General features: G+C 38.6%; 1 protein-coding gene across 2 annotated transcripts in view; it reads right to left on the minus strand.

Moving 5' to 3' along the window:
- snx17 (sorting nexin 17) overlaps positions 1–15,100 on the minus strand; it is a 35,601-nt gene that overhangs the window by 11,483 nt on the left and 9,018 nt on the right. For both annotated transcript variants that reach the window (XM_017710501.2, XM_017710500.2), the window contains exons 4-7: positions 13,408–13,472; positions 11,634–11,744; positions 5,284–5,374; positions 1,109–1,196 (exon numbers count right to left, since the gene is read on the minus strand). In XM_017710501.2, the coding sequence (XP_017565990.1) occupies positions 1,109–1,196; positions 5,284–5,374; positions 11,634–11,744; positions 13,408–13,472 (355 nt within the window). The remainder of the gene's footprint in view (positions 1–1,108; positions 1,197–5,283; positions 5,375–11,633; positions 11,745–13,407; positions 13,473–15,100) is intronic.

Consider the following 15,100-nt stretch of genomic DNA (forward strand, 5'->3'; position numbering starts at 1 on the left):
AGCTAATATCAATATTTATCAACTACGCAATGATGGATTACTAGGGCGAATAACGAGAAACAAGTTCCAGAGCTTGAAGTATATCTCGTTTCGATGTTTTTATATGCTGATACAGTTTTAAGTTTCAGAAGGAAAGCAACTTTACACTCCCCAAACACCAAATCAAGAGCCTTTGGAGTTTCAAACGCACAGATTCAAAAAGACGCCACTGAGAGCTAAAGGAAGCCTCACGAACCAGGCTGGGCTCATGACGCTGCCAAGTAAACTCATACACTGGCTTCAAGATGCTACATAATAAGGTGCAGATTACAGTAAAGCTAACAGGGCAGCTGGACACTTTCAAAGAACGGCTTCAAGAGACTAAACAACACTGCGCAAAAGTGTATATTTATTATATTTAATTTTCAGTCAAAATAATCATTAAGCAAAAGTTATTTATTTTCAGCATTTTTGTTCTGAGATAAGAGATATAAAAAACAATCCACTTGCATATGGAAGGTGAATGGAAAATAAAAAGTGAAAATGGGACTCTGAATTAGACCTGGTAGACCACCAGTACCATCACCAATGACAGGCCTCAGCACCCCAGAGTCCAGACCTCAACATCACTGAATGTGTTTGGGATTATTTAGATTGTGAGCAGCCTAACGTGCAGCCAACTTCTAAGACTGAACTTTGAAGACTGAACAATAATGTGTTAGGCACATTAAACACTGAAAAACATACTATTTAGTTTCTAAGACTTCTGTATAATTTTCTCTTAAATATGTTCTCTGCTTTTTCCTGACACTGAAACATAAAATAGCTTGTAAAAGCTGAAACTGTGGTCTCTGGGTCTCTGACTACTGTACAGTAGTGTACATCCAGGCAACCATAACAGTCATTTATGTTCTCCTAGATTTAAAATTACCATCTATCGAAAACAGGACAATCTTAGACAGCTATATTTCAAAGTCTCTTTTTGATGAAGCAGTGTCGAGTAGTGACAATACACAAATTACACGGTCATGGAATTTTTTGTGATAACAATAGTAACATCATACTGTCATACCCCCAAACTCTAAATTGTAGTGATAATCTACTTTTACACAGTGATGTCACAGCGTACCTTTTCCGGAGGACGATGTGATAGTCTGGATTGCGCAAGCTGGTGACGGACACATAGGGCAGCTCAAACTCCTGCAGCTTCCTCACGACTGCAGCACCATGGGAGACATCATGGAGACAAAAGACAGACAGAAGAGGAGTGAGTGCAGAAGTAACTTCAAGGACGCTCAAATAAAAACAAGAACAACAAGCAAGGAGAGATGAGGAGAATCCATCTGGCCAAAGCCCAGGAGGGCACAATAACATGTCCATCTGTTGGCAGGCCGAGGACACAAGGGAGGGAGCGGGTACATGCCGCAGCTGTTTAAAAAGTGTTTTCTGTTCTCCAGAGACGAGGAGAAGAGGAGGAAGATGGCAGCTGGGGGATAGGGAACTGAAAAGACACTGAGTTTCTAAACCGAAAGAAACACGATATTGAACACCACCCTACCATAAATGCTTTTAAAGTGTTTTTTTCTGTAAATAGTAAAAGAGGAATGATTTGGGGTAAATATCTAATCGTGATGTTCCCGGTCGATTGCATTCAAATCTATTTATTTATTTATGTATTTATTTATTTGTGTAAGACGAACAGCACCATCCATGTTTTCTGGAACTGAGACTTAAATCCTGTATGTAAGGCAGCATTGTGAACTACCAGTTCACAAACTCTACATTATTGGGTCAAAATTCCCCACATAAAACTGAAGATGGTGTTAAATAATGGAAGATATATTTACAACTGCAGCTCTTGGGAAAAGATCATTCAAACCATGGTTTTCATAATAAATAAATAAATAGTGAATACTTGTCAACAGTTAGTGCAGAATGATGCTAATAAAATTTCAATATCACACTATTATAACGACATTACATAGCATTTAAAGATGGGATCATCTATATCAGAACACTACTGTTTGGTATAATTGGTGATAGTTGTATGCAAAAGTTAAGTCATCCGTGGCCAAACTTGATGTTTGTTTGACTTTTTAAGTGAAAAGTTACACGTCACATGCAAAGAACACACTTTGGAACACTTTATTGCATAATTACTGTTCATCTGCTGAATATAACACAAAAAAATTAAAACATTAAACAAAATGTCATCTGTGCCAAAGTAATGGCACATTTTATATGTTGTGCTTTTATCCTAATATGTTAAACTTAGCAAGTAAATAGAAACAGTGCACTAAATTGTGCCAAGAAAATATAAGATAAGATTTCCATTTGTTCTATATAAAGAATGCTTGAACCAAGTTTTACTCAAAAATCAACAAATATGCAGTTTGACCAGGGCTGTTTAAACTTCTGCTTACAGCTGTACTCCTATTCACAGGCTTTGTAAAGGGTATTAAAAACAAATGAAGGGGACCACCAGCATCTAACCAATCAGGACAAGGACGCTCATCCATTAGCGTTTCAACAACATATAGTGGTGAGCTGCAAGTCTGGACGTACAGCTAGTGAGCTATATACATATGACAAGCTGAGAAGCTGCATCAGTGTTTGCTTGTGGCATCATTTGTGAAGATTATAGCATTCAGCAGTTCCAGCTTTGGCAACATATGTTTTGGGTGCAAGCTTTGGAGAGAACACTAAAGGGAGCAGTCGTATTTGTTTGCCTGCCTAGTGTCAAAACAGCTAGTTTCAGCCAACTTCTTCCAAAACTGATGAGCTAAGCTGTAAGCCTGCATTAGTAAAGTTCAAGTTAATGAATAAAAACTTCTTCAGTACTGGTACTCTGTGCTGTATCTTACAAACCTGACACAGGTTTTATTGAACTGTTAAGCTTTTGCTTCTCTTAATATTACACCAAAGTACTGCACAGTACTGCAAACATTAACCAGATACAAGAGAGTTTATGAATGGAAACTTACTACTTTAAGTATCTGTATCTGTCTGAAGCACTAATTACTTACATTGCAGTTCACCTCTTTACTCTTATCCATTATTACTGCCAAGTGAAAATCAATACTGGTGTACTCTTGTACCACACAACATTAAATACAAACCCACTATAATCTCCCTGTAAATCTGTTTTATCAGTACTAGAAATGTTTTCATTTCCTCCACATGCTCTCTGTTCAGTACCAGTTTATTTACTGATTGGCTGCTGAACATGTTGGAATGAACTTCTTATTTTTCATTCAACCAATAGTCTGCCAAACCTTTCATTGTACATGGATGCTGTTATATCTCCCTCCCCTCCACCATCCTTCAGTCCACAAACGATTGCCAATGATCACTGACACCAGGCACAGCTCTTCGGCTGCTTTGGGCCTATAGAGAGCCTCCATAAAGGCATGTTTTTTTTTTTTATCATGTCTGACAGAATCCTATCCTGCTTCCAAAAAAGGGTTTGGCAACCAGCACAGTGGGAGAAAAATGGAGCAGAGGGGAGTAAGAGAAGGAAGTGCAAAGGAAGTGAAGAAGTGGAGCAAGTTCCCCAGGGACAGAGAAGGCATCCTCAACTCCACATGGTGGAGACACCATCCAAAAGTGGCTAACAGTCATGAGAGGAAAACTTGCAGACTGATATCAACAGTAACAAGAAACAGAAAGCAGACTTTGCTTAAGACACAGCATTACAGACAGGCAAAAGCCACAACAGAGACATCTGCAGAGAATGAAAGAGGGAGACACTGCCAGTTTGAGAGTGAAATCAAAGTTCATGGAAAAACAATGCAAACATAAGCAACAGTTGAACCAAATTCTCTGTGAGCATAAACATCTTTGGCTTGCTAGCAAAACACGAAGTGCAGAGTGGAAAACACATGACAGTAATTCCATAACAAACTTAGTCTTTCATTAAGACCCAAGGAGTTAACTGAAACTACCGAAATGTATTTAAAAATAAATAAATAAATAAATCCCTTCTTGATTAATCAACTTAGATTAACTACAAATTTGCATTACATTTTAAATGATCCCACTGGCCAATCTTCTTTATCCATCTTCCAGTTTATATGTACTTTTTGCAACAGTCATATATATATATATATATATATATATATATATATATATATATAAAAAACAGTATTATATATATTGTTTATCTGATGGGCACAGTGTTGGTGGTCTACCAGGTCTTGCATGATTGTTAGGAGTCCAATTTTCTCTGATCTTTTAATCATTTATTTGCACAGTTTTGGCAACTCCCCTGTTATTTTCCTTGGACCTTACCCTTTTGCATGCAAGTGTAGTATCTATTATCAAATAGCCACAGAAATCTGTCCTGCACAATGAATATCTTGAAATGAAATTAAATAAAGGGTGGTCTCTCACTTTCGCACAGTGCTGAACTTACAAGCATTAGTCTCCATCAAGGATAATGCTCCATCCAAATACAGAAATCAAACAACCGAATAAAGCTTTAACATAAACAGAACATACTTGGTCTCATGCGTTTAGGCATTTTTAACGTAGGACCAAGCCAAGGACAATAGATTCAGTCGGTCAATACAGCACACGTTTGAATGTTGCTGTGGTGGCACCTATTCCAGAAGGTTCTCTGGCAACCAGGGATCAATGCACTCAGGCATGACTAATGGGTCAACAAGACCTAATCGCTTTGTCCTCACAATTTTTCCTAAAAAGGACAAAATAAGTGCCTGGATTATTTCTGCGAGGTTGTTGAACTAATCAGGCTATGGCGCAGTTGTTCATGTCATACTAACAAAGACTTACAACAACTCTCCCACTTGAACTTGTTCTCCTTTTAGAGAATAAATAGCTGCAGTGTTTCAAACTCTGAATGGTCTGGAAAGGTGGCTTTGGTTCAAATCTCTCCTTTGTTAAGAGGATCAAGTGTTTCAGCATATAAAGGCAAAGTTAATCGGGTAAGAGGTTACAACACACTACCCCTCACAATAATAAATAAAATACACTCTGTCTGTGTGTGTGTGTGTGTGTGTGTGTGTGTGTGTGTGTGTGTGTGTGTGTGTGTGTATGTATGTATGTATATATATATATATATATATATATATATATATATATATATATATATATATATATATATATATATGTATGTATGTATATATATATATATATATATATATATATATATATATATATATATATATATATATATATATAAAAATCTACTATATACATATGTGATCTACTGTCAATAAGACAGACTAGAACCTGCTGATGCAGACATTTTGCAAAATCATCAAATGAAGGCTGTAAACTTACATGTGCAGCCTCCCTCCAGTCCTTCCTGAACTAGGAAGAGGCTAAAATAGCCCACCAAATCTTCAGGCAAGTCCAGTTTCGTTGCAACTGCCTGTACAAAGAAGACACATTGTCATTGTTAAGGTAACTGATATGTATTTCAAATATCTTATAACAAAAACACCCACTGAATAGATACCAAGATAAGAAATTTCGATCAGGATCATGATAACCTGCATTTTTCAGGATTTCTACAGACGTCCCATGGAGAGAGAGAGAGAGAGAGAGAGAGAGAGAGGCCTTGTAGAACCTTATAACTGAACACGCCTTTCAAAATAACACAGAGCATGGAAATTCTGGAAAGGTTTGGACGGTGGCAGAACCACCATGCTTTCGTTGCACTAATTTAGTTTGAAAATTGAACAAGTCTGTTTCCTCATGAGAGCTGTTCCACTACACAAAAGGCCTGCTGGAGTGAATTTACAGGAGGGCAAAAATCAGCGTTCGAATTGCGGGGGAGCCAGGAGAGATCAGATCTTCTGAAAAGGGTTTCAGATCCCTAAAAGACAATAAAATCTGGAGTTTGTGGGGGTCATGGATACTGATAACCTAATTTCTTAACCTTTTACTGTTATAATAATGTATTTCTACTGTTTTAATGCTTTATGTAGGGAAAAAAAAATATATATAATAAAACTTCTCTTGTGCCTCTTTTCCAACATGGTGTGTTGCTATTTCAAGCTGAAGATCTGAAGTTCCCCTGTGAGAGCTAGTTTCCATCTGCCCTGTGGGTTTATCTGCATAAAGGTGGGGAGATTTTAGTTCTCTCTCATAATTCTATGGGTGTGATCCTTGGTACATGTTTTATTGTTGGTTAAGCTTTGGTTTTTTCCTTTGAATTTCATTCAAGAACAAATACATCCGTGTGTGCAGGGCTCCAAGTTCAAGTGTTTCTACTACAAGCACTTGTACAGTGCTGTGCAAGTCAGAGCCCAAATTTGATTTATTTCATTTCTAGTCAAAACAGGTAACCAAGTACAAGTTGTTCTTTTTTTCAGGGGATATTTCTGAGTACATTAGATATAAGATAATCCACTTACATAAGGATGGAGAAAGTCAGGAGTTTCTATAACTTGAGTTAAAAAATGTATTAAAATATACAGAGGGGGGGGACAAAACAAAACAAAACAAAAAAAAAACACACACACACACACACACACACACACACACACACACACACACACACACAACTAAAAACACAAAAATGCAACCAACTGAACTCTGGAGGTCTGGGAAAGTATCCCAGCAGAATTTGTTGAGGCTTTCATCTAATTTTCTGCACAGTCATGGGCAAAAGTTTTAGGCAGAAGCGAAAACTGATTTAAAGAGTAACTCATCTGGTCAGTTAGCATTTATTTGCTTTGATTTTATGCAGGTCAACATTCTCAAACATCTTCTCATGATAGTCCAGTATTAAATGTAGCCATCCAATACTTCATTATGTTAAACCAGGGATGTCCAACCTCATTTGCAAAGGGCCGGTGTGATGGCAGGTTTTCACTCCAAACAAGCTGAAGCACTCCTGATTGTGTTTAATCAGTTGGTCTTAGTCTACATTTCATCAGGTGACCTCCCGCTTTGTTGGAGTGAAAACCAGCAGCAACCCCGTGTTAAATCAATAGTGCTAGTAATGGAATGTAACAAACCCATGTTTAGAAGACATCTGGAACATCTGGAACCAAGCTCACAAGATAGTGTTTTGATAAAATAAATACATTTTTAAAAAAAAAAAGACCTTTTTCAGTTTTGTGTGTTCGTTGTATAAGCACAAACACACTTACTGCCAAGATAAATGGTTTTAAACAGGTGTTTAGGTACCTGCTGCACAGTACTGTGTCCCAACTTCTTTTCACCTGAGGCTTGAGATGTAATAACTCTTACTTATTGGCCCTTTTGACTGGAAAGCAAATACATGAAGAGTGAAAAGTACTGCACTGTTAATAGTGTGCATGTTCACCACTGTGATGCGCACTTCTCCTTTAAAGAATACAGCTACTAAATTACGTATCATGGTTATAGAGCAACCTCATACTGTAGCCTTTATATTGTTTGACCTCTGAAGGGATCTGCAGACCTTCACATGACTGTGTGATTGATGTCTTTTACATGATTGGCTGTTCTGAGTGGACTCATTAGGGTGAGTTGTATGCACACAGAGGAATATGTCGCACAGAGAAAGAGACTAATGTATTATTTGGTCAGTATCTTAGTTTCAGTGCCTGCAACTAAATAAACCAAAATAAGTCATGCTATCATTAGCTATGCTGCTTTCCAGAGCTAAAACTACAACGTACAGCAAAAGTACACCTCCACCCGACTGTACTGTAAATTTCAAATTCAAAACCACAAACGACTATTACAATGTGAGATCATGCGTGTTCATACATTCTGACAATCCATATCTGGGCACGTTTTGAAAAAGACACCATCTCCTGAAAGCCAGAGTATAAATCAAACACGGGGGGGGGGGGGAATCCCACTATTCCTACAGGTCAAACAGCAGGGTTCTCTGTTAACTATTATACATTATAATCAAGTGGAACTCATGATCAGGTTACTCAGTGTGCTCGTCATTTGGCTGTGCATCATCAAGTGCTAAAGGCCAGTTTGTGCCTGGCAGTGTTTTTGCGCTGGAGGGCTTGAGTGTGCTGTGCGACTCTCCAGGGTCAAGTGTGCTTTAATGAAGCACTGAGCAGGACTCAACTTGCGGTGACTCAGTAGCACAGGGTCACGTGGGGCCATGGTGAAAACACGATGGGGAAGGCTCTAGGCTGTGCATAATAAACTCAGGAGCTCTGCAATGCATCACAGACATTCTGGCACAAGGTCAAACACGTCTGAAGCGTCCGAGTTCAAACCGCCCTTTTGCTGGCCAACTTCCGTGAGAGTGAGCAAACAGCAAATTATTTCTCATTACACTTTGGATTGTTGTTGACTGTAAGCCCCTGTCATACAAATACAATTCTGACATCAAATGATGCACAGTTGCTCTAAATTACATCTTTGATGCTGAGAGCACTTTATTACAGTGCCACAAGAGTAGATTGACCGACTGGTCAGGCTTTGCTTAGTCATTCTGTCAGATTTGTTGACTTAACTGGAATCTTCCAAATTTGACTGGAAAACAAGAACAGGTTGTTGCTGACTCAGTTTGCTGCAGGCATGTTTAAGCTCTACTCAATATCCTTCAGGACCCTCCTGAATAAACAATATTCCCCCATAGAAGAGACAACCATGGCTCACTGCAGGAAATGCACTTTGGTAAAGATGTGAAATGATTTGATTCAGGCCAAATGAGTCAAGAAAGGACTGGATTTCAGGGGAAAAAAAATGAATGCCATCTAATTTAATTCATGTCTAATTTTGCCCATTTATCAAGTGATTCGAAGTCAGAGATTTTTTGTGATGAGAGTTGAATGCAATTTTGTATGTTTTTGTATACTACTGTGTATTACTTTCTGTGCATAGATTCACAGACTGAACAATCTGATTTTTTCTGTTAAAAGATTGCGATGTTAAGATTCGATTAGAGTTGTTTGCTGTGAAATGCTTCATTCATCCAACAGAGCTGGAACTGTTCATAGCAGTGCTGATTTAAAAAAAAAAACACGTCTGAAGTGTTTAGTGCCTCTAAAAGCAGCTAACAATGTTACAATGTGAAACGGTCATATACACCCCACCTGATCTCTGCTGCTCTTTTTTCCTCCCAGTAGTTTTTGAAAGGTTTTAGCCTAGTCACTTCATGGTAGAGAGGCGTATGCAGGGCATTTTAGAGAAAGAGAAATAGAAAAAAGTCCCAAAATTTCACCATTCCATGACCATGCATTTGGGATTGAAAAAGGGGTCTGTAATGGGAAGGAAATGCCATTGGTATGCTCAGGAAACTGAGCAGACTGTGCTCCCACACTGAGAAATTATTTAAAAATGAGCAACACAGAGAAGTGTGCACCTGCAGTGTTCTCTATAACCTTGGCCAAACAAAAAAAGTGGAAAAGCATGCTGGAGCACAGCCAGACAGGTGTAACACATTTCCTCCAGAGACTGGTCAGCTGGGCTTTTTCATTTGAATTTAAACAGGAACATAAACCAACAAGCTCCAGTCAAAAAACACGAGGCTGGAGGAAACTAATCTCACTCGTCCCGATTCAACGTCAAACAGGAATCTCAGGCTCTCCGCGATAAGGACGCTTCCATTTTTGACGATACTGACTAAATGGGTCAAATTCCTGATGAGATAACATGATGATAAACATACCCCAAGTAACAGTTTCAGTATGCTCTAACTACGACATCCTGGTTTCTTCTGCTCTGTCCCACATTACTGGATCCAATTTTCTCCCCAATTTATTTGCATCCAATTCAACCCTCTAACTAAGACTACCCCAATCACATGACACCACCTGCACTAGGAGGGTGAAAGCTAACATAAGCTTCCTCCGAGTCCTGTGAAGCAACACCACATCTTTTTAAACTGCTGCTAATACAATGACAGCTGAACAGACTCAGACGAAAAGTTCCAACCACCAGTTGCGTTAAATCAGCTAAGCTAACAGACGCTTGTGCTGGCTAGCTACACACCAGGTGATGGGGGCAGAGGGAGGGCCATCCCACCCACCCAGAGAGAGTAAGGCCAACTGTGCTCTTTTGAACTCCTGGCCACAGATGGCTCTAGTAATAAGGACAACACTTAGATGGCTGCACCATTTGGGAGCCCTGTACAAATTTATTTATTTTTTAAAAAAGAAGCCCACCGTGGAAATGCAATTTTCCTTCCTTTTTTAAGTTCAAAATTTTTTATTTTTTTTTTTAATGTAGTTTTAAAAGGTATAACAATCTGGTACATTTTGGTACATTACCAAAAAAAAAAAAAAAAAAAAAAAAAAAAAAAAAAAAAAAAAAAAAAAAAAAAAACCCTTATTAGCCTGAAAATTGTCTGTACTTTTATCACTTATTAGCTACATTGGCCTCATCACTGTGCAAAACCGCAAAAGCAAACTTTGGACTCAAAACTTGGCTCAGTGGCTCAGATCTGATCATGATCTGAAGATGGACGCCTGTCCCACCAACATCTTTTAAAGTTCAAAGCTTAAACTTCGTCTCCTCTGCAGACCAGTTTCTGGTCCTGCCATGTTGAACATTATAAAATTTCGCTACGACTTGAACACATACGTGCAGAACGTAATCGGATACAAGTGTCTGGTGTTTATTCTTCTATACAACTGATTATTTACAGGATTACCCACCTCATTTTAATCGGATAGAAAATGTATTCTGAATGGCCTCAACCAGACTAGTCTATTCCAATGAAGGTGTTTACATGGATGTTTTCTATTCCAATTGAGCCATTAGTTGGATTATTAACGGATTATTAGGCTACATGTAAACATGGCTATTGACTACATTTGTAGAGGTCTGGTGCACATCCTGAGCCAAGGTGTTGAGTTGACTTCATGGGAAACTTTGACTAGATTTGTTTTTATACATTTTTGCTTTTCCATCATGCTTTTCCCCTCTTGTTCTCTCTTTAGAAACAATCTGTTGCTGCATTCTAAATGGCTGCTGGGCTTTAGGAGTGCCCTGAATGAAACCAGGGATAAGGTTCAACAGTGCATCAGCCACAGTGAAGACAGAGAGATGTGTTGGGTTGGTGAAAGGTCACAGCAGATATTTCTCCTTGCTTATTACGTTTGCCCCAAAATGTGGGGTAGGGTAGATGCTGTTTTCTGGTAGGTACCAGCAGATATTACATGAAAATAAACAAATTATGAGTACTGTTAGTTTATTACAAATGAGTAAAATAACAGTGTATGACGACATTATCCTTTGATCAGCTCTAGTGTTAAAACCATGTCTGTGATGATCTCCCTTTTAGTATGAACGTGAGTTCAGGTTGGGTTTGGGTTCTCAAATGTAGCAGCACCAGTCAGGCCTGGACGGTTTGGGCCTGGACAGGTCAGGTCTTAAAGTTGTGGGTATGGGTTGGGTTCAGGCTTCTATCCCACATCTATGCAGACCTCTATTTTGGAGTAAGCTGGAAAAGGGACCAAATCTGACTATCACTTTAAAAGATATGTGTACAACCATAAACAGTTTGCAGATACCAGATCACAAGACACCAGCACTTCAGCTCAGGAGGCTACCTGGATGCTTCCCAATAAAACTGCATGGAAAAAGTGGCTTGTAGGAAAAACCATCAATGTATTTTTTCCATTTGGCAAGCTTGGTGGATACAATGGCACAACAACAACCAAAATGGAGCACAAAGAGGATTTGATTCTGAACATAGTAATTTCGTCACACAGCATCCTTACCTCAAGCACATCTTCCGTCTGGTCTGAAGTCAGGATATTGACTTTAACTTTCTGGCCATTAGACAGGTGGACTTCCAGCTGGACCTCTTCAGTAGGGATTTGTTGTGTCTCCTGAAACAACAACAAACAGCAGCCGTCAGAACATCATGTACTTTCTGGAAAGACTGGCTTCAACATATGCTGAACAACATGACCTTAAACTGTTCTCACTCAGTTCCTCTCACAGATAATAATCAGCATTAAGCATCAGTCCAGCTGATACACATATTTGCACAGAAGAAGCCAAAGATTCAGCTTTTCCCAAGAATATGGAGAGATCATTTACGAATATATATGAGAAGCTCACCTATGGCAACAGGTTACAAGCAGTAGATAACCATCAGTACAGCAAATACTAGGGATCATGGAAAGAAGCTTGAAGCCACTAGAAATGGCATTACAAGCTTTTCCAACTGATGCTATGCAGTTTACCCTCTACTCTGCTAATTCATCATTTTTCTAAACCTCTCCCATACAGGCAGGGGGTCTTAGAGCAGCCACGGATCTTTGAAGACAAGATGAAATGACAAAGAAAAGCCTGACTAATCTCTCATTTTGCTCCTGTGGCTCTGCCTATGATGAGAAGCCACAGAGAAAGATGGATCCGACTACACAATGAGACCCTTACCTGCCACCAGTAAGAGGCAGACCAGCAGGGCCTGGACAATCTAAAAGAAACCTGGAAAAAAACCACCTCCAAGGCCTACACTGCCCATCAACGTTTTGGGGACACATTGCCCACATTTTCCGAATAACTTTTTTTTTTTAATGTAATGTAAATACATAATACATTTAAGACATTTTTTAAATGCTGCTTTGGGGATCTTCCACAACACTCGGCTTTACATTCATCAAAGTACCTCCTTTGATGCCGAGCAGGTTTTCCTTAAATAATAAATTGACAGCTTATTGAACATTTTTGTGCCAAAAGGTGATTTAAAGGGAGACACTGTATTTATGCACTTTATTTTTGTACTCCTATCCAGTTATGCCATTTATGTGATTTATGTGCAAAACAGCTACAGTTCATTTTACATGACCATTTTCTGACTTCTATTTCTCCCTAAGAAAAAGTGCCACATTCATAATGCAGTTCAGGCAGAAACACTTCTTTTGCTGAGCAAAACTACTTTAGGCTGAATATGCAGAAACATGTAATGGTGTTGGTATTTGTGATAATCATTTGAAAATGATGAATTCTAAATGGACTTTTTTGCAGCTTAGGTTCCATGTTTGGACTGTATGGTCTGGAGACAGAACAGTTTTAAAAAAAAAAAAAAAAAAAAAAAAAAAAAAAAAAAAAAAAAAAAAAAAAAAAAAAAGTTTAAATACTACAAACTCACTTGTAAACTTCTTTGAAAAGTAAGAAATTCTGTAAGGCTGACTTCCCAACAAAGGAATGTGTGAGGTCTGTTTTTGTTAATCCCAAGCCACCATCTGTCAGTTGCTCTTCCAGTTTTGCAGTTTTATAGAAACATTTAAACAGTACTTAATATCTGTGTTATTTCAAACTGACAAAGCAAACATGCTCATTTATTACAAACATTTTCTTTACATCTGTTTTTCCCCCAAAATATTTGGTGGGCAGTATGCAGGTAAACTCACACAAACACTGAGGTGCTGCAGTTACAGGTACAGTAGAACAGAGGATATTCAAGATGCCCCAGCAAAAAAGCTCTCATTCATTCAAGCCAGATACATACAGCTCCTAACAGCAGTCAACAGCAACTTGTACCTGTTGAGCTTTTCTCAGAAAGCTGTTGAACATCTCACTCGTACCCAGCAGGGGATCCTGACGCACTGTAGGGGGAGGACAAACATGTCAAATTACATCAGGAGTACTGTAACATTAAAACCACACGACTCACATCTGATGTCATTCATTAACAAGTTGAGCCTGGAGCTAAAATGTCCACAAAGCTACTTACAGAATGATTAGCACAATGATTTGCATGAAGGTCCATCTTAAATAAATGATTTGCAGGGCAGCTTTGCTATGCATGCTTGTGAATCATTTCCTGTAGTCAAGCAAGTTTAAAAATTTATATAAATGTCAAATTAAGCAAGTCAATGCAAACCATGTAATACTGTGCCAATTTCAGTCCAGTATTTTCTAATTAGAGCTTAGTAATATTCCTCTGAGTAATGATGTTCATGGTGCTTCTCTCACTGGACTCGTCTGTCCATCATCATAAGTGAAAGGCCTTTTGTGGCGAATAAAGGGAAGAAAAGGACTGGACGTAGGATGGCTGGATAAACTCAAATGTTTATTGACACTCTCATTATTGCACGTTAACTATCAGCAGCCCCCTCCGAAAGCCCACACCACGTTTGCATAAACAAACAATTTATTCACTGTGAACAGATTGTGTGTTTGAGGCGGTTAATTTTCCATAACCACGTTAAACCATGATGTAACTGTGAGAACAGCCAGCCAAGAACAGCCTGTGTGCTCCCAGACTATGAGCAAATACGCTCAACAAGGCTTAGCTTGTTTGGCAAAATGTGCCAGAACTGGAATGGATTTGAACAAATGGCTCATGGTGCTGCCAGTCCAAGTGACACTTCCTTGCTGTGTATGCAGCTAATGTAACCCCTGACCTGTTAAAACCAACTCTAGGTTACACCCAGTCCCAAGCCACTTTAAAGAGATGAATTAATTAGTTCAAAGCACGTATGTGACAGTAGAAATGAATCACTGTGCAAATTTAAACCAAATGCTCCTCTCTATGGTAGATGGTGTCAGAATGGCTGTGGCTTTGCTCATGTGCAAGTGAAGACATCAAACCTCATCCTGACTGGAGATGATGGCTTAGCATGACTCACACCTTTAGAAGCTTTTTCTGTGCCCAACCCTAGCCTGCAGACCAAGACAGTCAGTCTACTACATGTCACAGGGACAGCTGGGTTCATGCGAGGTGATCTTCAAAAAACAAGCTGACCTTTCAAAACCTCCTGGAGTCTAAAGAACATTTTGATCTCAGGGGATCCAGAGATTAAGGGAAAAGCACAGACAAAGCCATGGTTGCAAATATATTTTTGAGCATGTAGCAGTGGTGCTACAAAATGTATAAGTGTTGTAGCACAAATAAAAAACACTGCAGCCCTGAAATAAAAACTTTTTTTTTAATTCTTCTTTATAATATTATGTATATATATATATATATATATATATATATATATATATATATATATATATATATATATATAAAATCAATCATAATCCCAAACAATGCTATAAACAGCATTTTGCCCATCACTAAAAGTCTATGCCTGAACCCACACCAGCAGGAATTTACATAGTTAGGTCTAAAAACATCTATATAGGCTAAATCTAGAAAAAGGCAGTAACCACAGCACAGAATCAACCAGCCTTTGGATTGAGAGACAGGTTTATGGGACCCTTTTTTCTGGCAGGTAATCAGTAA

The sequence above is a fragment of the Pygocentrus nattereri genome, chromosome 4, assembly GCF_015220715.1.
Source record: "Pygocentrus nattereri isolate fPygNat1 chromosome 4, fPygNat1.pri, whole genome shotgun sequence".
Lineage (NCBI taxonomy): Eukaryota > Metazoa > Chordata > Actinopteri > Characiformes > Serrasalmidae > Pygocentrus > Pygocentrus nattereri.